This window comes from Bactrocera oleae, chromosome 5, assembly GCF_042242935.1.
Source record: "Bactrocera oleae isolate idBacOlea1 chromosome 5, idBacOlea1, whole genome shotgun sequence".
In the NCBI taxonomy this organism is placed as follows: Eukaryota; Metazoa; Arthropoda; class Insecta; order Diptera; family Tephritidae; genus Bactrocera; species Bactrocera oleae.
In genome coordinates, this window is record NC_091539.1 from 67,718,463 (window position 1) to 67,741,886 (window position 23,424).

General features: G+C 37.5%; 5 protein-coding genes across 15 annotated transcripts in view; 3 read left to right on the plus strand and 2 right to left on the minus strand.

Annotated features, from left to right (window-relative positions):
• The first annotated feature begins 768 nt into the window (after nt 1–768).
• On the plus strand, nt 769–1,790 carry c12.1 (spliceosome-associated protein CWC15). Its single transcript, XM_014245956.3, has 2 exons — nt 769–1,024; nt 1,084–1,790. Exons 1-2 carry the CDS (start codon nt 894–896, stop codon nt 1,676–1,678), a joined length of 726 nt encoding a protein of 241 aa, XP_014101431.1. The 5' UTR covers nt 769–893; the 3' UTR covers nt 1,679–1,790.
• A 235-nt stretch (nt 1,791–2,025) lies between these two features.
• c11.1 (maestro heat like repeat family protein c11.1) lies at nt 2,026–18,592 on the plus strand. Of its 2 annotated transcripts, none has more exons than XM_036362467.2 (13): nt 2,026–3,025; nt 11,327–11,504; nt 12,049–12,410; nt 12,482–14,599; nt 14,666–15,305; nt 15,449–15,587; nt 15,655–15,779; nt 15,842–16,049; nt 16,112–16,791; nt 16,854–17,172; nt 17,535–17,669; nt 17,733–17,835; nt 17,894–18,592. In XM_036362467.2, the coding sequence occupies exons 1-13, from the start codon at nt 2,953–2,955 to the stop codon at nt 18,034–18,036; spliced, it is 5,223 nt and encodes a 1,740-aa protein (XP_036218360.2). In that variant the 5' UTR covers nt 2,026–2,952; the 3' UTR covers nt 18,037–18,592. The 2 variants fall into 2 exon arrangements, with proteins under 2 accessions (XP_036218360.2, XP_036218361.2); XM_036362468.2 differs by lacking the exon at nt 2,026–3,025 and adding an exon at nt 8,623–8,784.
• On the minus strand, nt 18,492–20,549 carry Aladin (aladin WD repeat nucleoporin). The gene is made up of 4 exons (XM_014244984.3): nt 20,336–20,549; nt 19,668–20,272; nt 19,235–19,608; nt 18,492–18,950 (listed from the first exon to the last, which is right to left on the minus strand). The coding sequence occupies exons 1-4, from the start codon at nt 20,420–20,422 to the stop codon at nt 18,613–18,615; spliced, it is 1,404 nt and encodes a 467-aa protein (XP_014100459.1). The 5' UTR covers nt 20,423–20,549; the 3' UTR covers nt 18,492–18,612.
• Nucleotides 20,550–20,876: 327 nt separating this feature from the next.
• Nadsyn (NAD synthetase) overlaps nt 20,877–23,424 on the plus strand; it is a 127,809-nt gene continuing 125,261 nt past the window's right edge. For 3 of the 4 annotated variants that reach the window (XM_070110350.1, XM_070110349.1, XM_070110351.1), the window contains exon 1: nt 20,877–21,034. The gene's annotated coding sequence lies outside the window, so the exon portion shown is untranslated. The remainder of the gene's footprint in view (nt 21,035–23,424) is intronic. The other variant, XM_070110352.1, reaches the window with a different exon arrangement.
• The window catches only part of Nna1 (Nna1 carboxypeptidase), a 115,742-nt gene continuing 113,762 nt past the window's right edge, over nt 21,445–23,424 (minus strand). For 5 of the 7 annotated variants that reach the window (XM_070110344.1, XM_070110345.1, XM_070110342.1 and 2 more), the window contains 4 exons: nt 22,938–23,404; nt 22,525–22,770; nt 22,200–22,463; nt 21,445–22,120 (listed from right to left, as the gene is read on the minus strand). In XM_070110344.1, coding sequence (XP_069966445.1) covers nt 21,568–22,120; nt 22,200–22,463; nt 22,525–22,770; nt 22,938–23,404 — 1,530 coding nt within the window. In that variant the 3' untranslated portion in view covers nt 21,445–21,567. The remainder of the gene's footprint in view (nt 22,121–22,199; nt 22,464–22,524; nt 22,771–22,937; nt 23,405–23,424) is intronic. The other 2 variants (XM_070110343.1, XM_070110347.1) reach the window with 1 other exon arrangement.

A 23,424-nucleotide genomic window follows, 5' to 3' on the forward strand; every position in this document is an offset into this window, starting at 1 on the left:
CGACAATAGGTACTAATCGGATTCGTTCGTATTTTATCTAGCTCAATGTCATATTTATTTCGAGTAATTTACAAACCATACTGAGAGAGTGACGGAGAACTCCTTCTTCAACTATGTATATCCTCGAAGAATACGAAGAATACTAGACTCGACCCTTATATAAACTTGCCCTTAGATAAAGTTCAATTAATTGAGATCATAAGAATATTCGGTGCTACTACTGACATTCTCGATTCAATTCATTCTATATATAATCTCGATCGTGATAAAATTACAGGATATGCTGAACAGTTTTCTTCTTCTTATGACCTTGGGCGCCACGAGTGGGGGAAATAGAAATTCCGATACAAAATATAGGTTTGGCTCGTGGTGTCATAAAGAAAATAAAGAGAGAAATGTGTTTACAATTGTTATGGATGTTCGACCAGAGAACATAAATGGAATTGTTCTAAGTTCTCTGGTTCGACAGTTCACCTCCTTTATTACGTTGCGTACCGGCATCTTATCTGTGTCCTTTTTGCTTCAAATATTTTTTTTTTAATTTACATCACTACATATTAACTTCGATCGACATATAAAAATAATTAAAATTTTGCACAACATTTTTACATAACTTGGATCATAAGATATAATTGTCGAAATTTTTTTATTTAATTTTTATATCTTAATTAACATTTCGATAACTTTTTTGATGATCCAATACGCATTATTGTGCGATCTTTCCGAACGCATCCCAAACAGCTGCAATGTTACTGTGAACACTAAAGGAAAGAAGAACAAGCAAACACAAAACGTTTATTAAAAGACAATAAAATACCACTATATAAAAACATTTTGTGACGGTAAATAAAATCAAAAAATTATTTAAACCAAAGAAAAAATAGTTGAAAAAAATGACAACAGCAGCACGCCCAACATTTGATCCGGCACGAGGAGGTAGCGGTCGTGGCGAGAAAGATTTAAGTGCACTTTCGAAACAATATTCAAGCAGAGATTTACCCGGTCATACAAAACTCAAATACAGGTATATAGTATTCTTATAATCGTAACTTTGGCATCATTACATCTACAATTTCATTATAGAGAAACTGGCCAAGGCACCTCAGATGAGCTACGCAACCGTGACTTCCGCAAAGAATTAGAGGATCGTGAACGTGAAGTACGTCCTAGCAAAGCATTGCCTTCGATTGTGCGTAAAGCAATCGAAGCAAATAATTCTGCAAATAGTGGTGTAAGTGGCCCGAAACGAGCACGCGTCGAACAACCAGCAGCACCTGTGAATTTAGATGCTGACGATCCGATAGACAAAGACAGTTCCGAGGAGGATTCCGATTCGGATGAAGAAGATGATACCGCCACATTATTGGCAGAATTAAATAAAATTAAGCAAGAACGTTTACAGGAAGAATCGCGCAAAGATCAAGAAAAGAAACAAGAAGAAGAGCGTATACGAATGGAGAATATTTTATCTGGCAATCCGTTGATCAATTATGCTCCAGGTACTGGCGCAACAGCGAGTAAAAATTTGGGCAGTGATTTGAAGGTGAAGCGACGTTGGGATGACGATGTAGTTTTCAAGAACTGTGCTCGTTCTGAACCGGAAAAGAAAACGCATTTCATCAACGACTCGCTGCGCAATGAATTTCACAAAAAATTTATGGATAAATATATTAAGTGAATTTTAATTGTACAATTTTCGTACTAACAAAAAAATATAGCATTTTAAGCACGTTCCAATATTTACTTTGTTAGTGAATAAAATGAATATTAAATATATCACCATTTCAGAATATATGTGGATTCAGTATTTTAAGCATTCTGAAATAAATTTTTAAATACTTATTGCAAATACCATATATTTTTAATATACATATGTATATTGTCTAAAAAAATATTGTGACGAACACGGATGATGGTTAATAAAAAATAATCATAAAGCACACCCTGTTTCACTATGCCATTCTGTACTTCAGTGTATTCTTCTGTAATTAGAAACTTGGTTATTTGTCATTCTGTTGACAACTCAAACAAAAATATTCGCAGCTGATAGCAATTGTTTTTGCGCAGCTCTTCAGTTTGTCTAATTAAAAAGCTTAGGAAATTTATTAGATTGAAACCAATTCAAGTAATTTGTGGAGTTTTAAACCTAAACACATAAATTGTGAAAAAATATTCTTTGTCTACTATAAGTTTGCGTCATCAGTACCATAGACAACGTAAAAAATAAGAAAACATCAGTTGTACCCGGGTAGGGGCTCCACCACCCAATACGCAGTGGAGCTCAGCGAAGAGCAATGCGCTTACGTTGCAAATAATCAGAAGAGAAAAAGACTTTGGACAGTGCGGTTCAAATTAAGCGATTTTCACAATAATTTGCAAAATATCGTCATCGGAATTTTTTAAAGCATACAAAAAAATAAAATATAAAATATTAGCAAATATGTGTATAATGTAACTAGTGTTAATAAATGCCGATAAGCACAATTATAAGCCGTGCTATATAAAGTTAGCAGAGTCGATTGTTTGCGTGCGAAATATGCAATTATTGAAATAGTAAAATATATTGTACAACAACAAACAAATAAAAAAAGATATATGTAGTATATATATTTGGTGCAAGTGAAGTAAAACAAAGCTAAAACAGTGCTCAGGTTAAACGTGTGTGCTGGTGATTGGATGGTTACTCAATTCACATATTAACCATCCAATAAAATATATTGAATAAAAGGCAAAATTATTTGTGATAAGAGTGCAAAAGCCAATCAAGCTGTGAATCATTTCTACTCTGTTATATATTCTTGCGAGATTTGCTTATATTTGTGCTAATTAGTACCACAGTGCATTAAGTGAAAGCGTGAAGTTTGCTTAACAACTGTGTGTTTTAGGAATAAATAATCTGAAGCAAACACTAAACTGGAGAAGTGGAAGAGAACGCGGAGTTCGACGAAGAAAATGGATCGCCATAGCAAAGGGAATGGGAGTGGAGGCGATGGTGGAACGCCTGACAAGCCATCTATTTTGGAAGGTAATAAAATACATACATATACATACATATTAGGCTATAATTTTCTATTGTGTTTATTTTAAGGCACATTTCACACATATGTATTAAAGCCACACTACTATTTTATTTGACCAACAATTTTGCTCCAAAAAAGGGGTGGTTACAGTTATTACTGTTCATCATCATTTATAATCAAGTCAACCATATATTTGTGGGTGTCTGGTAAAAATATTGTTGCATAGAACATGTAATCAGTTGGTTAGCTACTTTGGTGCAATATACTACAAGTATATACTTGTATGTATGTACATATGTATTGTACTGACGTTTCCGTTGAAACTTCTTGGGTAAAAAATATTTTTATTGAATTTTTTATGTATTTTTACACAGGTATGTATGTAAAAAAAAGAACAAAAAAGTTTTACATTTATATATGACTATCGAGGAAACTTTTCTGTGACTCACAAAGAAAAAACTGTTGCTTTTTTTTACATTTTTTGTTACACATATGTATGTACATACATGCCATATGCATGTAAGCTAACTTATTTTTTTTTTTTCACTATTATTTTCTATTGTAAACTACCACCAATATCTGATTTTTCTCCGATCATTAAATAATTTCCGATTGCAGTTTTATTACATTTTTATACCCTGAACAGGTAAGTTTGTAACACCCAGAAGAAACCGTCGGATACCCTATAAAGTATATGTATATATGTATATAATCGATCAGCGTGACGAGCTGGTTCTATTTAACCATGTCCGTCTGTCTGTATATATGTACGCGAACTAGTCCCTCAGTTTATCAGATAGCAGTCTAAAATTTTGCACACTTTATTTTCTTCCCAAGAAGCTGCCCATTTGTTGGACACGCCGTTATCGGACCACTATAGCATTAGCTGTCATATAAACTGAACGATCAAAACCAAGATACAGAACTTTTTTTATACCCTATTATGCTATAAGAAAAACACTTGTGAAGGGTATTATAGCTTCGGTGCCACCAAAGTTATCGTTTTTTCGAAAAAGTTAAAAAAAAATTTGATTGAACATAGAAAAATATGCATTCACGTATATCACAAAAGACTTTAGCGTTAAATTATTTTAAATATTTTACGAACATTTTTGAAATTTTTATCTACATACTAAAATTATTTCTCAGAAAACTTTAATTTTAAAATTACAACGCATTTTCTAACTTTGGCCAAACTTCAAATAACGTGCCTCATAAAAGTTGCATGCCGCTGGCTGATTGGGTAATTAAATTGTGTGCGTGCATTAACACGCAAATTATTGGCTGTCCAACTTGCTTGTCATTCAAACGCCGGCAGCCAGGTCGCCACGGCTATTTTCCACCGTGTACGAGTAATATACCACAATTTCCGCAGATTTTCCGCCATATTCAAGCTCAGCTGTGGCGTATTGTATTTTTAACGCAGGAAAATAGGTGGATTTTATTGATCCACTGTCGTGTCGCAATTTAATAAAGCCATAATAAGCATGGCTTATCTGTTTGTGTGGTTGTTGTTGTTGTTGCCAGTGGTGCGTATTTTAATGCACAGCGCGGCCGGTTTATCTCTATGTAACCTGTTGAGCTTCATTAAAATTGCTTGTGGCTTATTTACTCGTGTGTACGCATTTAAAAGTTAATGTGTGTGAGCAGTATATACATATGTACATACATATATATATATATTTTTACCGTTGTATTACGTGGGTGGTGAAGTAAATTTGTGGATTGTTTATCCTCAAGTTAGTGTGTAATATATGTATGCAAGAGTTATTTCACTGGAGTTGTGTTCTATTTTTAAGCGATAGATAGCCACAAACTCAGCTTTATATACATACATACATACATACATACATATATTTTATTATACTAAGTGCACAGGTTAATATATATATATATACTTATATATACTAGGTAATGGATTTTAAATTTATTTTTGTTGTTGTTGTAGTGGTTACCTAATCTCTGCTTGTGTGGCATGGTTAAAGCTGATTGTCTTCGATTTTAAATTTATCCTGCTAAGCAGTAGTATGGGTGTTTTAATTTGACATAAAAAAAAAATAAAATTATAATTCGAAGTTTCTTAACTCTCAGATTTTCTTAAGCAGTTCTATCCACTTGTGAATTTCAAAAAATCGATTTTTTTGCGTATATCAGGTTTTCCAATAGGGTTGATATGATTTCTAAGTGTCGTTTCGACCATTTTTAAGTAATGTTTACAATTTCATCGTGGAAAGATATATGCAAAAACAACGTTTACAAATTATTCAATTTTATTATCAAAATAATCGTTTTCCAATTGCAACTTTTCGTGAGTTAAAAAAAAAGCAAACTGTCGATTTTGTTCCAAAGAAAATCCACAAATTATTCATGAACAACCATTACATTCACCTAAATTCACAGTTTGGTGTGGTTTTTGGTCTGGTGGAATTACTTCTTCGTACTTCTTTCGAAATGAAGCTGGTAACATCGTTACTGTCAATGCAGAGCGGTATAGATCGTTGATAACCAGCTTTTGATGGTCGCAATTGGAGAAAGTTGATCTTGACAACATCTGGTTCAAATAAGACGGTGCTAGGTGCCACATAGCACTTGTAATAACCGAATTATTGCGATAAAAGTTTGGAGATTCGATCATTTCAAGAAATTGTGTCATTGAAAGGCCTCCAAGTAGTTGTGATTTAACACCATTAGACTATTTCTTGTGGGGTTATTTGAAGTCATTGGTCTTTAGCAATAAACTAGACTCTCTTCAAGCTTTAGAAGTCTATATTGCGCGTGTTATTCATGACATACGACTTCATGTAGTGGAAAAAGTACTCGAAAATTGGGTTCATAGAATTCCTTCCTGCAAAAGAGGTCATGGAGGCCATTTGAATGATGTTATATTCAGAACTAAATTGTTTCGATTGTACTTCACATTAAATAAAAAACATTTAAATTTCCTTAACAATTAGTGTGTGTGTTTTTGTTTTTTTAAATCATATCACTCTTATTGGAAAACCCTTTATATCATATTAACATACAATTGAAAATATTCTCCGAAAAATTGTAATTGATCCAACAAATAGTATAATCTTTAAACCTGAAATGACTCGGATTTTGAGCCAGGCAAGGACCGTCAACTCCGCAGAATTCCTCAAAATGATTTGGTGAATATTTTATGGCGCTACATGAAGAACATACGTACTCTACTACTTTATCAAATATACCCTTGGTCATCAGCTTATCTTCATGATTTCCAGCAACAGCCGGCGCGTGCTTTTCTTGTTTCACCAGCAATTAGATGCATTCAAATAGTATAAATAGCAGAAAATATTTCAATAAGCGCTAGCTGTGTTATGAAATCCATATGCAATCAGAATTTAGTATATACAAGTATGTATGTTGGCAAGTAGAGTGCAAAGTGTGCATGCACTTGTATGAATGCTAAATAATGAGTACATATTCTCACAGAGAAAACACACATACACATATGTATCTATGTACATATTTATGTATTTACTACATGTGTAAAGCTCCCCACGATATTTGTGACTAACAAAGACCAAGGCAGTTGCATTGTTCTGGACATTTTACGATGTTTTACAAAAATCCAAACCTTGTGATGTAAACAAAATCTGGTATATGAATATATGAATATTTTATAAAAAATGTAGCATACATACATACATATATATATATATATATTGCGGTTAAACACACCGATCTTATAAAAAGTCTCTATTAAATTTTACTTATATTAATATTCGAAAATTTGATTCATAAAGCTAGTCATTTTAATCCAGTGAGCACTGTTCATTCATAAGCCGATAGCAATCAGTCATTTATTTGGAATGTATTAAAATATCTAGCATCAGCGGTTGTAGAACATTGACATTAAATATGGATTTTTCATGGGCTTTATGGATGTTATACAAAGAGTATTTATTGTAGTCGGGTTTCTAAGTACATATGTATGTATGTATGTATTTTGTGCTTAAATATTTGCATGTAATATTCTAAGCTCGAATTACGTCTTCATTAACTAATAAATAATAAGCAGTAATTGTGTAAACATAACCTAATTTTTTGAATGCATTCTTAAAGGGCAATAATTAAAAGAATAAAACTATAATACCCTTCACAAATACAAAGAACTTGATTCCTATCTAATTTCGTGAAGATACCTCGTCAAATGAAAGAGTTTTCCATATAATCACTGGATTCCGAACGATCAGTTTGTATGGCAGCTATATGCTATACTGATCCGATCTATACAATTTCTTCGGATATTACATTGCTGCTTTATAAAATAACTCATGCTAAAGTGCATGCTCTTGTGAAGATACCTCGTCAAATAAAAAAGTTTCCCATACAAGTATTTGATTCGGATTGTTCCGTTCGTATGGCAGCTATATGCTATAGTGGTCCGATATCGGTCGCGCCGACAAATGAGCAGCTTCTGAGTGAGAAAAGAACAGGTTAAAAATTTTAGATCGATAGTTAAAAAACTGAGGTACTGGTTCGTATTTATACAGACAGACCGACAGAGGGTCTCGGACGTTTCCTTCTGGGTGTTACAAACTTCGTGGCACACTAAAAAAATTTAATTTTCTAATTACGAACGATTTGAAAACGGTTAACGGTTTCCTCTTCTTTTTAGAGACCATGAGATAGTCTGCGCTAAATCATTATCTTTTTAACTGCATAATCCCCTCCACTTGTGATAAGCTCAAAACACTTCGTCGATCTATGAAGTGTTGCACTTTATGGAGTTTTTGGGTAACACAAAGCATTAATATCTGTCCAAGTGAGTTCCATGGATTTCGGATCAACTCTACGACCTAACCTAACCTAACTTAACATTTAAGGAAACTCTAATTGAAAAACCATCACGTGAAAATGAGAACGACAAGGTCCTACTTCACTTGTTCTCTTTTTTTGGCTATCATCAGCTGATAACGGATTCAACACTTTCAGAGCTAAAGATTTCGGAGCTATTTGCTCGTAATTTCGTAGGCACAATAAAGTATAGATTTGTATAGTACAATCTTTAATATTTTCCGACAAATCTTAAGCTGAAAGGTTAATATATTTTGTGAGCATGTTTTTTATGGCAGACATATATTTACCATATACTCAGAGGTTTGTCATTGTCTGCTAAGAAACGTCTACTGTTAGAAGAGATAACTCATATAGACTTTGTTTAATCGCACTTGATTCCGCCCACACCCTTCAATGTTGAATGAACTGCGACGCTATCGTAGACACTCATATCTTCTATATTAAAGGTTGAAATATGATATTATTATGAGTTTCATACTTAAGAGGTATTCACTACTCCAAGCTACCGAAATATATGTATGTATATACCTATACATACATAATATGTATGTACATATGTGTGTATATATATTAGTGTTTTTATTCATCTACTATAGATATAGAATACAGAGGTATGATACTCCTCATATAGGGACCCCACTAATGCAGAAAGCTAAGCATTGTGGGGCTTTCAGTTGTAATTGCACCGTTGCGCAGGCAGTGCTCAAAAATCAAACAAAGCGCATAAACTGCACTATAACATGCAGATAAAATGAAGTTAAAACATATTTAAAAACGAAAGTTGAATAAAAAAGCAATAAAAATAAATTGCCCACAATGTTGGATTTCATAACAAAACTTGTGGCACACAATACACATGGAAAGAGGTGGGGAGCAGCGTCAGTCAGCGCACCATACAAGCATAAAGCACTTCAATTATTTACACAGCGGAATTTGAACGGTAAATCAAGATGCAACTGTGAATTAGTCATTACTTCAGCAGATGTAATGGTAATGGTAATGTAAAAATGCGGAAAATGCATTATTGTTGTGGAAAATATTCGAAATATAAGCCAGTTTTAATATATTGATTTTTTTTTTGTTTTTGAAATATGTTTTTGATTTTATTTTTAACTTTTATCAATTTAAATTTTTTAATATGATATATACTTGTATGAAGTGCTGTTTTTGCACACATTGAGTCATATTAATAGCAATGTATTACAAAAACAAATTAATTGAAAAAGCAGCTATCCGTTTGGTGCTGTACTTCTGAAAAATCACTCCACAATCAACTTGACAATTCTCGGTATGATTTATTTTGCAAAAGTAATTTAATAATGTAATCATTACAAAATCACTCCAAAGATAACTTATTCTGTTCTAAAAACAAGAAAAAACGTTAGCTTTGGAAACGAAGCAATAATAGCCTTCACAGACGGACATGGCTAAATCAACTCAGCTCATCATGCTGATCATTTATGTATATATTTTATAGGATATCCGACGCTTCCTTCTGGGTGTTACAAACTTCGTGGCAAACTTAATATATCCACCTCAGCGTATAAATATGTAGAAAACATCCCAGCAGAGCAGCGTTTTCAGCGGAGTCACTTTCCACAAACTACAAAAGTGATTTCTAAATCAGTCAAAATTTTGATAATTTACTAAAGCCGCTTAATTTGGTTTGTACCAGAAAAAAGGTATTTTGGATTCTGACAAAAACTGGTCTTATAATTTTTCTCTATTTTATTATAATTTTAATTTCCTTGTTAAGGCAATACCCTTAAGATGAGACGGAATGGCAAATTTCGACTATTTACTCGTTATCACGCATATTGCTCTCGTTGATTTAAGTCGACTTAAGCCGTTTTTATTTAATTAGATAACGCCATTAATTCTTTTGTCTTCAGTAAATAATGTTGTCGTAGTCAGAACATCACGCATAACTGAGAATGAGTGAATGCCTTGTGAAATCCATGTTATTTTCGCAAACCTTCGCTCTGGAAACTGGCAAAGTTAAATTCCCAACCACGTAGATCAGATTCGGTACATATGGTCTTCAAATAAGTAGTACCCACAGAAGATATCTGTTTCTTACTTTCCATGTCTTTTAAGACGTCCGCTATAAGGGCTAACTGATCTCAGGGCGACTAATGATTTTCATAGAGAAATAGCAGCCTTAATATGTAGTTACAATATATAGTCAAAGGTTTGACATTACTTTCAGCGGTCCATCGCTATTCGAGATTTTGCTTTGTGTGCAGGTACATTGTCGTGTAACAAAATTACTTGCCCGTGTCTTCTGGCGCATTCTGGTCTTTTTTCGATCAATACATGGTTAGAATGGATCATTTGTTGTTTGTAGCGATTAGTATTAACAGTTTCAACAGATTTTAGAAGCTCAGCATATACCACACCCTACTGATCCCACCAAACACAAAGAGTATTGCCTTCTTATCGAATCGCCCTGTTTTTGCAATCGATGTTGACGGTTGTGCCGGCTTAACCCATGATTTTCTCCGTTTAGGATTCGTAAAGTAAATCCATTTTTCATCGTCAGTGACAATTGGTGGCAAACTGATTTTCTTTTGTGTCTTTGAAGCAAAATTTCACAAATGTTTTTTCGCTTTTCCATTTGTCTTTCATTCAATTCATGTGTCACCCATTTTCTACACTTTTGTTTCTTTCCCATAAACGGTCTGAAATTGTTTGTTGTGCAACATTTAACTTGGCTGCCATTTGCTTTTGACTCAAAGTATCGTCTTCATTCAATATTGCTTGCAGTTCGGCGTTTTTTAAATTTTTTGATGGTCTTCCACGCTCTTCAACACAATGAAAAAATATGATATGGTTTGTTCAATGACTGTGAGGTTATTGAATATGTTTGACAGATGTCATGCCAACCAAACAGCGAAAATTCAGGTATTCTCAGAATCACTTTTAACTTCAGAAAACTATCTTAGTGGTATTTCTTCTCGAAACCATTAAAATTTCTTAAAAATATAACTTCATGCGTAGAAATCACTTGTTGTGGCTTCAACTTGTTGCATGCCATAAACCGTGAACCATTGTACGCACTTGCATATTCAACACACTTGCTGTGTTCCATGCATTGCAATCGTATAACGATGAATGTAGGTCAATTGAATTACTTGTACGGCTTCCTCGCCTATGCAAAACGACTATGGGGCAACTGGCTCGACAGCTGTTGGCTTTTTGCTAGCAGCAGACAGTCATTGGCGGCACAAACTCAGCTCCGCGCCAACATCGCTACTGCGGCAAGCATAGAAATGCGGCAAAAATCCAACCAACTAATACATAATTCAGTTAGCTGTGCATCCTGCGTGAAGGACATGCGGCATAGGCACTTCCAACTAGCAAGTAGTAACGAACTGATTTTCACTGTTTGATACAATTATTTCAACATGATTTCCTATCTCTTCAATACATATTTCTTATTTCTCATTTATGTTTAATTTTGTATTTGTTTTTGTTTGCAGGCATTTTGCACGGCCTCTTCGAAGGACTAATCGACAAGGATGAGACGGTGCGCACGGCCATTAAAAGTTCGCTCGTAAAAATACTGGAGACACATCCAGCGCGCGCCGTCGACACACTGGTCGAGTATCGTGAAAAGAATCCGAAGCTGCCGGAACAAACAGTCATCATATTGCTGAAGTGAGTTGCATGTTGCTTTATTGTTTTTGTTGTTGTACGTTTATGGTGTTAAATAACGGTTTATCGTAGTGTAAATTAATTCGAAATGATTGCTGAAAGTGTATTACTGTTTGAAGAATAATGAGTAAGAAAGAAAAAGGAAAGTGCCGTGTCTCAATTAGTTTGGACCGTTAAGAAGAGGCTTAATGAGTCATAAATAATATTTATTGTTCTTAGGAGCTTTAAAGTGTATAAAAAAGTTCTTAATCGGAAGAAATACTGAGTATTCTGGTCTAAAATAGCTCTTGAGTATTGAGTTCCCGAGTCTGAACGACGTCTTCCGCTTTCGTTGCATTTAGACTAATTTCGTGGAGAAGGTGTACATTTTTTTTTGATATTAGCTAGGATTATGACAATGATGTCGTTCGAACCTTTTAGCATGTTGGGACGGTCAGAATTATTGATTGATTGGTTGTGCCCATATCGATTTACATACAAACCTAAGAACAACTAACTATACCTTCTGCATTTTGGCTTAATGTTCGTATGCTAATATTTTTTGCAGAGCCGTTGAGCGTGTTGTCAACTCAGATACATCCTTACCCTCGGAGGCGAATAAGAAACTCATTACTTTGGCCATTGAAGAGCTGACTCGCTCGGCCGATCATCAGCCACTCATACAAGAACACGCGCTCACCATTCTAGTAGCCATTGGACGTAATGACGAATGTAAAGCGGTAATGGAGGCACTGATGGCACACACCAAAGAGGGCGCTGTTGCACATTTCATGATCATGCAGTGTTTGGGCGCAATGGCAACGGCCAATGTGGTCGGCGTTGTGCCCTTCATCAAGCCAATACTAGCAACCGTATTGCCCAACCTGGGCGGCATCAAACAAGATCACATCAAGCAGGCACATGCTTATGGTCGGTTCATACGTTTTGTCTTTCCTTTTTCTAGCTTAACTCATATGCTAACTCTTGATACCAAATTTCAGCTCTTGGCCACTTTAGTGAAGCTTTGCTCGAACAAACAACAGCACATGGCGCGGCTGCTGTAACTGGTGCCACCAACGAAGAAACACAGCCGGCTGCTCCGCAATGTGCCGAAGCATCAACAGATTGCAGCACCGAAATTTCTGTTGCCTACGACGTACTCTTCAATCAATGGCTGCATACGCGTGAACCTAAAGTGTGTGTGGAAATCTTGCAAGCGCTCTCCTCCATGTATCCGCTGCTGCCGGTGGACAAGATACAGGATCAGTCATCGCGTCTTATACCGCAAATATTGGCGCTCTACCGTCGTTCCATCGAGCGCAACTCGGTAACACAATTTCTGTCCTCGGTACTGAAAACCAATATCGCAGTCCAACCCTCGTTATTAGATCCGGTAGCCGAACAGTTAATATCGCATCTCTTCGACTTGATTTGCGTTTTTCCCGACTATGAAAAGCCCCAGACGGTTAAGGGTCACTATGAAGTGTTGCGTTGTTTTCATTTGCTCTCCGGCATTTACGCATCGAAAATTATCGATATACTTTTGATACATTTGCGTAATAATAGTGAACGCGATCGCATTAAGTCGCTGCTAATACTCACACATCTCATGAATACGTCTACGGCGCATATTGGCGATAAGCTGCAGGGCTTCTTAGAGTGCCTGAAGCCGATGATTATGTCCGAGAAGGGCATCAAAATGAAAATGACCTTGCTGAAGACGATAGTGGCGCTCTCGCAGAAGGGTTTCATTAAGGAGAAAGAGTTCGTCTGGTTCGTGGTGCGTTACAGTTGTAAATACACGAAGGTCAATCAAGAGCACGGCTCTCTGGAGGAGCACGCCAATTTCGTGTTGTCCTGTGAGAATTCACTCTACATGCTTTCCTCCACGGCCGGCACCATGGATGAGTTGTTGAAGCGTGAACTCTTGAACTACTTTGTGCTGTTGGACTACACAGATGTATGCTCGAATTTAGCCAAGTGCTTGGGCAGCTTGTTCGCCAAATCACCGAATATCGAATATGAAATTGCAGGTGACGACGATGCTGAGGAAAAGAAAGATGCCGCTGGCGAAGAACATGCAAAGGAGAGTGGTCATGCAAACATTAAAAGCGGCAAAATAATTGTGCCCTGTCCGGAGTCCATATTTACGCGTTGCCTTGCACTACTCGGCAATTTTCACTGCATCAAACGCTCTTCGAACATATTGACATTCTTGAAATACTATTATCCGCATTTGAATCCCGAGCTGAATACGCTCTGGGATAAGCACATACCCGATCTATTATTGCACATCAATAAGGAATCTGTTTTCTCGCGCAAACTCATAGAGTTCATAAGTGAAACCGTCGAATATTTGAATACACGCGATGAAAACTTCGCCGAACGCTTGGTGAACAGAATGTCCGACCAATTGAATCTCTATCCCATCAGCACGCCGCACCTTGAGTTCGTCATGCCCATCATGACGACCGAGCGCGGCATGCTGATGAAGTCGCTCGCCTTGGCGCTCTGCTGCGCCACTGAACCGCAGACTATAAATGCGAAAATCGACTTGATCATCACCTCGGCGCGCCAGGAGAAACTCGACAAGCACATAAAGCATGCAGAGTATGAGCAGAAGATTGCGCCATGCGCTCTTGCCTTGGGCTACATTTCACGCAAGCACTTAACACATCTCATCAAGAAGTTAGCCGAGCTGGCGCATATCGGTGGACGCAAGCATTCGACTGGTTTCTTCAGCAATTTGCATTTCATCAAAGACACACATAAGGAACAGGAATTATACAAGACGAATTTGCTGGTGATTAAGTCCTTCGGTCACATTTTGGATGAATCGGATCCCATGCAATCGCTGCAGAACCTCGATGATACAATACTCAACTTTCTGATACTGCAACTGACAGGCACCAAAGATCAAACCATTATGTCGGCCATACTTAAGACGCTACTGAGCATCTGTAATCAGATCATTGCAACAAAAGAAGAACTGACCGCGCCACTCAAGTACCGTAAGCAGATAATGGAGGCCGTGTTTAGCATACCGATTGAGGCGCCCTTTAACGATCTGCCGCTGCTGCCGACAATTTTGAAACTCGGCACGGACTTCATACGCATCGGTAGACGTCGCAGTTATTTTTATTTCGATATTATATTATTAATAATAAGTGCATTTTTTTTTGCAGGTGGCGTGGAGCCCACAGAGTCCGTTGATGGCAGTGTTATATTCGAGATTGCTTGTAAGAACTTCTTTGCATGCGCTCAGCATTTAAAAATCAAATTCGACTCACCAGAAGAGGATGAACGCAACAGTTTTCTGGCAAAACATTTAAACGAATCCTTGCCGGAATTGAATGCGCTTGCAAAGGCGATTATTGAAACGGATCCCTCGCCGTCCACACTCGATTTGATCATATCGATTTTGGAGACATGGACCAGAGATAAAAACTCCGAGGTGCGCATATGTGCTTCGCACGTTTTCAATAACGGTCTGGAAGTGTATATAAAATCAATGAAAATCGGCTGTGAAGCACCGTCCAAATTCAATCAGACGGGACAGATGTTGGGTAAGATTGTGCCACGCTGCATTGACTCGAATGGCACGGTGCGACAGGTGTCTGTGGATATTCTGCAAAAAACACTTGAAATCTCTTGTATTTATGAGACACTCACGATTGCCGACAGTGAAACGGATTGGGTGAAGGAGATCGATTTGGTGAAGGAGCAAATTATAACCGATGATCCGAAGATGATCTACAATTTGGCGGGTGAAATTGCCAAAATCATCGCATTGCGCATGTCGAATTTTCAATATTTACAGTTTTGGTGAGTAAACGAATGTTATTTTAGGGAAAACATAAAAAGAGCATAGAAGTTATTGGAAAAAAAAAACGGAATCTTTATACTGATATGCCATAACTATTTAACTATGAGGCTTGATATAATCTTTGTTCCTTTCTTTTTCTTAGTAAAACTCTGCTACAAGGCTTACGTGACCCGGAGCAAAGTTCATCGATTGGAGCTTCGGTGGTGTTGAAATTTTTCATTCAGCACAAAGGTTCTGAACTATTTCACGCCATACCGGATCTCGTAAAGGACAGTCTGAGCGTAAGTCTGCAAATTGCCAAAAAATTAATACCTTTAAAAAGAAAACACAAAAAAATATGTATTTTAGGCTATACGTGATTGTGAAATAAATCGTGCTCGCTCGGGTGTACTGAAAGCGCTCGTAGCGCTAACGAAACATCATCCGAAGCTCGTTTGTTTCGAAATGCTGACACAACCCTTACCTTACGAAAGGTATATAATTGCCGAATAATTATTTTCTACTTTCAATTACTTGAAAAAATAAAATTTCACAGCAACATTGTCGAATACTGGCATCTCATTGCCAATGATCCAGAGCTCACCGCTGCGTTACTGGAGAATTTCCTACAAATACTAACCTCTTCGTGTCTGTACGAGCCAAGTGAGTCGTCGACAAGTGAACGCCAGAAAATCGCAAGCATACAACCATTCGCCATTTTCTGTGCGCTAAAAGAGATTATGCCCTGCAAGGATGTCAAAGAGGTAAGGTTGTCCTATTATAACATAGAGGTATTGATAGTAATTTGTATATTTTTCATGCAAAGGAATTGCATAAGAAGTTCCCTGAACTCTTCACCATGCTCCTAACCTCATTGGCCACCTATACAAATCTGGCAGCACCCATGCATACCGGTGGTCATTCACCAACTCAACAGGGTGCCAATAACTCTGCCAGTTCACTCACAACTGTCGCTACGTCGACGAAGTCGAAATTTGGTTTTGTACCGAATAAAGATTTGGTCAAGTTAAACCCCTGCCAAATCGTGTTAGATACATTTCAAGCATTCCTCGGCAATTTGGAAATGGAACAGATAGCTACAGTGCTCACCGTGCACACCCAACTCGCCAACAGCACAGACTTGAAGAACTATATTGAGTTGCTGACACCCATAGCCATCGGCTTGGTCAACCAATTGGAAATCTCATCCAGCACCATGAAACAGGTCGTCACTGCGTTAAGCAAATATGTTGCATCGCCATATGATGGCCAACGTATTGCGGCAGTGGGACTGTACTCACGTCTGGTACCGCTCAAACCATGCGGTGAGATATCTTCGGTGATTATGCTGCACTTGAGTTCGGCGCTAAGTGACCCTAACGCTGTGGTGCGTGGCTTGAGCATACAGGGTTTAGGTTATGTGGGTAACCTAACGGAGCATGATATTGAAAAGTATACAGAAACAGCGGTTACCGCATTGCTAAAGGGCATCGACGATCCGGTCAGGTGAGTTAAACGTATATTAACGTTAATTTTTGTGTATATTTCAATAACTGTTTATTGTACAGCGACTGTCTTATAAATATTCCGCTGGAGAGCATGCGCGGCCTGGCACGCATTCTACAAACCTTGCCCAGCGATCGCTTGGAATCTTTTCATGTCTCATTGGCCATACGCATTCGTCCATTTTTCGGCAGCTATTCCATCGAAATTCGCGAAGCGTCCATTATACTCTTCGGCGATCTGTGCGAGTCGAAGAAGGCGTATGAGACGAATGGCAGCATATCGCCGAATGCTGCCTCCACCGAGGCGTTACGTGAGCAATTGATTGCCAATCTCTTTCCCATATTGCTGCACTTGAGCGAGGGTGAAGCGACGATCATACGAGTGAGTTGATTTCATTACATGTATTACCCCTGAACAGTTTATTTTAAGTTTGTAAAACCCAGAAGGAAACGTCGGAGACACTATAAAATATATATGGATTTCGATATATCGATTTGAAATTTTGCACATGTGCTTTTACCCCCTAGAAGCTGCATATATTATTGTTCGAAGCAACGTTACAATTCCCGTACAAATTGTTCAGATCTGACCTACATAGCATATAGCTGCCATACAAATTGGGCGATCAAAATCAAATTTTTGTATGAATTTTTTTTTTTTTTTATTCATGCAGTGCTTCTAGCTTCGGTGCCACTTACTTTAACGTTTTTTCTAGATTTTGAATCATTTATATACATTTTCAGGCTTGCAAGGGTACTCTACGTAAAGTTTGTGGTTTATTGAATGCGCCGAAGGTGAATGAGATGGCGCAGCGACACCTCATCGATCACGGCCAGTTGAATTATGGCGTTTTCATAGTGGATTTCGTCAAGTTAATTGTATGTTTCAAACACATGCTTGAAATAATACTTTTCTAAAATCAAATTCTATTTTGATCGCAGGCTATGGACTTGCCTGCCCATATACAAGATTTTATCGACTCGGCCATACCGAAATTGCGCAGCCAATGGGCCGAAGTGCGCGGCAGTGCTGCCATTGTTATAGGTACTAAACATTTGTGTCATATTTTGCCGGAAATTATAATACCTTTCATGCTTCTTAGGTATACTACACAATTTCCTGCCGGAGCGCAATACCCAAACCGAGTCGGTGGGCAATAAGCTGGCGGTGCTGCTAAAGGATGAAAATCACTTTGTGCGCGTAAAGGCCGCTACGGCTTTGGGCTATTTCTTTGGTGATATTTGAAAGGAAAAAACCGTTGGCAATAACGCTAACGCTCGGTAGAATGCATGTATGTTTACTTGAAAATAAAAGTAAGTAAAAAATATTTACAAAGCAGCAGCATAAGAAAAGTACCTAAAAGCAACTAAATGGCAGTACGTAAACGTGTTGATGTGATTAAAGGATATTAGATTAAGTTATATAATGTTAGTTTATACATGAATTATCTATAAACTATCGCTGTATTTATACACGTATAACACATATTTGAAAATATTTATGCGCATAAATCATTTATTGTTTTTCACACTTGTGCATATGAAGCACAGCCTTGGCCTACGATAATGTAAATATCGAATTTATTTTCTATAAATTTGTTGTTTTTAAAAAGCGTCTTGTTAAAAGTTGTTTTAAGTCCACGTAAAAGTTGTTTACAGTCAAATTGATTAAGTTTAGAAAAAAAAAATAAACAAAAACAATTTAATTTTTTATTTGGCAGTTTATTTGTTTATAAAAATTTATGTAGCAATTTACCTCATATAATAAATACAGAAACCATTTTAATATTTATGTACCAAAACAGCAAAGACTTTCTTTTTATCACATATTGCCGAATGGAAAGTATTCTATGCGCCCACTAGACCAGCCAATGGTCAAAACAGTCTCTTTATTACGACGATTTTTGCTTTGGAAGCAAATGTATGAAGGATACTCTGTGGATAGGCCAGTGAGAAAGCAAAGTGGCGAAATTGTCATATCGAATTTCTTTAGACACGTATTGAAGAGCGCGATGCACGGGGTATCTTTGAATATAATCGCCAGGTAACGACCGTCTGCGTCCCAGGCTAAAGCTTGTGGTTTGCCGCCAACTTCACGGCGACCAGCATTGAATTTCGTTAAGTCGGCTATTTTTAAAGCTTCTTTAGTGGAGGTGCCGGCTGTTGTTGAAAATAAAATAGAATTATTTTTAAACAAAAAAAGAATATGTAATTAAAATTTAATCAAGCATTTGCATAGTTCTGTAGGCAGCATTATACAAGCCGCGACTGTGCTTGTGTCGCGACTCACCTGTAGCTTGCCTTTCCATGGTGTTTTAATTTCGGCAACGGCCACACAATGGCATAGACAACAGCATACAAAACATTTGAATGCGTTTTTCAAATATTTTGCAGCATTCATTGCCTTGAAAATGTTCTTAATATTAGTTCTGCAATTTACTCACATGCGAAAACCGTTTCGTCCTGGAAGTGTAAGCGATAGAGTATGCTGTCACCTGTTGTAACAAAGAGCAGAAAGTTGCCGCATGGCGACCAACATGCCGATTGCACTACACCACATTTAATAGTCCAACGTTCCGGCGTCCATTTCTTATCGGTCGACCAAACGCGAAATACACTACCAACTGTGGCAGAGAATAGGTAGGCACCATCAGGCGACCACTTCAAGAGTGAACATGGTGAGCCTACACGCCTTAACGGCGTATTCTGTAATTTATCTACATCCCATATTAAAATGTCAGTATCACTAATAGAGGCGGTAGCAAGTAGCGTGCCGCTTCGGCTCCACTGCACGGAAGTGATAGGGCAGTGACCGGGACTGTAAATACATATGAATTAATTTGTATTGTACTTTAAAACGCTTTAAATATTACTTACTGCTTCAGAAATACTGCTTGTGTGGCGCTTCGTGTTATGTGCATGTTTGTATCCATAGTCCAGAGACACACACCCTTTTGGCAACCGACAGCAAGTTCGGCAGCGGTTAACGGACGCCAAGCCATCGACGTTATCCACTTTTGTGAACCACTCTTTAGCACTGGCACCATAGCCGGTTCGTCTGTATATATACGAACAATATCATCTGAGCCCGCAACTGCGATTTTAAAGCAATTTGGATGCCAAACGATACAACGTATGTACGAACGCAGCCAGTCACGCGTTTCAGAGAATTCGGCCACATTATTCACGCTCACCTCACGCATATGTGGAAATATTTTGGTCTTCAGCCTTTTTACAAACTCCAACATTTCAAATGTATATTTTGCTGTTGCACATATAAGTGGACTAACAGTGGCCGTTTCTTGGTCTCGCGCCTCATTAAGCGCCTCCATAAAACCACTTTCGAAAAATGTGCGTACTATACGTTTGATGACACCTTCATTCACCGGTATCATAACATTGCGGTAGGTATCGTTTGGGTGGCCGCTGACTGATGTGCTAAACATTTCGCAATTTAAATTTATTTCTGGATAGTATTCCGACTAAAAATTCAAAATTTGGTCATAATGGTTGCACTATGGAAATTTTAAAACTTTGTTACTTACTACGGAGCAGCTGTCGACTTCATTTTGAGGTAGCGCACAAAGCTGTCCCGGCACAATGAATGTGGAAACATCCTGTAGGGACACCATTTCTGCTTATTTTAAAATTATGATATATAAAAATTTCTTATTTTATTGTTGGAATATCAATTTCTTTAATCTAAAAAGCGGTGAGCTGTTAAAATAATCATACCGGTAATTTGCGCGAATTTAATGACATTTGCGGTGCTGCCACATAAAGTAAGTATTAAAGAAAAATAGTGGAGACATCTCTGAGAATGAAAAATGTGTGTTCATCTAGCTTTGTAGATATTGAGTGTATTTATAAACTTTTACTTAATATAGCTATCTTATACTTACAAATTCGCTATATAAATATTGTATTTGTCAATAAATTAAAGGCAACCTTAATTTAAATAATCGTTTTTCGTGTTTTTTGTAATGTTTGTACAGTACGGCCACACTTTACATACCACCCACCAATCCAATTGAAACCAGAGAACGTATATCATATACGTTCTCTGTTGAAACCGATGTCACTGCGAGAACTGTCACCGTTTGACAACTTAAAGTTCGCGAGCAAGGTGAAAAGTTGAACAATTGTTTACACTGTTTAAGTAAATTAGAATTTCGAGAATTTGCATAAAATTACAACAATCGCGGGTCAACGAAAGTGAAAGATCAATTGCTATTTGTGTAGAGGTGAGTGTTTAAAGTGCATAAGTGTATATTGAATGATCAGGATTCGAATGGCAGCCAAATAATTTGATAAAAGTGTTCGAAATTGATTTTTCTCGCCTTTGTCGTGTTTGCTGCTACACTTTTTGTTGACCACAAGAAAAGGGAAGTGGGCCAATGATGAGAAGAGGTCAAATTGTGCATGATTACATTAGTGGGGCGCTATGTGTTTTTTTTTTTCTAAAATATCATGTTTGTTACTGATAAGCGGGTACAACTGTGTAAGCGCGGGAATGGAAAACGCGGTTAGGAGGTTTTTGGTTTTGCAAACTAACGAAGTGTAAAATTCATTCAATTGTGACGAGTGATTTTGAATTAAACTTTCACACAAATGTGCACATTGCCTAAGTGAAATTTTTATTAAATAATTGGCATTCACATTTTCATAAATTACATATATTTGTTGTTGATTCGTAATTACATATAAAATCGCTTAACATTGTTATCATATAATTTTAATTATAATTTTTTATTACTTGTAATATATCAAACAATTATTACGTCTTTCGTGACAAAGGCATACTATAAATACTATTGTTGGCGACGATGATACCATTAGTATTAACTAAATTACGGTTACTAGGTATTATAATGGACGGTTCATCACGTGAATGATGTGATTTCTTTTTAGCTAGTTTCGTCTTTACTTTCCGGGCAAACGTGCTGGTACTCAATGATGATTTGATCGATAGGCTAGTTTTACTTGGTAATGTACCGCCACCAGTGCTATTATTCTGTTCCTTTTTGGACACACCACTAACGCCAGCGGCTACCAGAGAATGCTGTGATTTGTTGCTACGATGATGTTTCTTAACTTTTTTCGTAGAGGACTGTTGCACAGCGGTGACTACTATACCACCAGTTTTAAAACGATTTATGCCCTGCACACCGGCTTTGTTCACTTGCGTCAGTGGACCGCCTTGTTGATGAATACTGATGTTACTATTGCGATTGGCAGTGGATTGGCTATGGTTACTGCGTGTCTTTGATTTACTCTTGGTGAGGCGGGTAATAAGCTGTGTTGTGTCGGCTATTTTCGAGAGTGCATTGCTGAAAAGATAGAAAAAACATATTAATGCTTTAAATGTATGGAATGCCAATGCAAAACCTGTTTTGCGATTCAAATTACCTGCGGCGTCGTTGTTTATGCTCCACATTTACTACCTCCTCCTTTGTTGGCGCTTTTAGTTCCTTTTTCCCTTGTGAGACTTTTCTAAAAATGCGCAAAGTGCGTTCGTCGTCAATAAGTTCTGGCATACCTAGTGCTATGGCGTCCAGTTGAATATCAATTTTTCGTGTTACCATTTGTGACGCATCTCCACCATTTTCCGCGTACGATTTGCCTACGTTGTTAAGCTCCTGTTGCCAGTTCATCAGTTTTTGAGAACAAGCGCTGTAATATAACACAGTTATAATACTACGATTTTTACTTTATTTCTGCTTTGCGCACTCACTTGAGAAAGGCCTCATTGTCGGCTTTTTGGAATGATTGATTGTCTAGTTTTTCGCGTGATGGTTTCTTCAGTTGGTGTGGACGTCTTATTATGGGTTGATTCCATGAAAGTGGACGTTGATATTCATGGAGATCTTTTGGTTTTTCAGGTTTCACGCCAGTCCAGTACTTCTTCTTTAATGATAGTTTCAAATCTAATTCTTCTATATTGTTTTCGTTCGCATTGTAAGGGTTAGTCATCCTAGAACTGAAAAGTAATATTATAATATTTTTTTGTTTGTTATTTTACTTTTATGTAATCTTTCTACAAATAAATCTATCTATGTGTGCTCCAAAACATTAATTTATGTGATTATACATTTATGTATGCGAGTATGTTTCCATTCTAGGCATCCAAATCACTAATGAACTCACTTTTGTCGGGCCATACACACCGGTTTGAGCGCACCATTATTGAGGTTATGCCATGAGTTGGTGCGTCGTGCCGGCTTAAATGCCACCGGAAATTCGAGAGTACCGATCGCATCGGGTAGCCTCTGCGTAGGCGCCATACTGGGTCTTATAGTGATTTTTGTGCCTTTCGATGGTGATGTTATAATCAATTCGGGTGGCATTTTGGCTCTACCTCGCTCTGTTCCATTATCCCCGATCTCCTCAATGTAACGTCGTTGCAATTCACTTTGTAGTAAACGGCGTGTTCGCTCTCTTGGTGCCACACAATATTGCGGCAAATTAGCATCCTCGTCACGTGGATTTGTCTCGTCGTCGGTTGAGAATATCAAATCGGCGCTTGGATCTGTTGTGGGAAGATCCAATGCTATGCGTGTTTCGCTGCGTTTGCGATTGCTATGCGAGCGACGCGGGCGCGGTTTGCGTTGCTGCTTTAGGGAGAGGCAAGGCA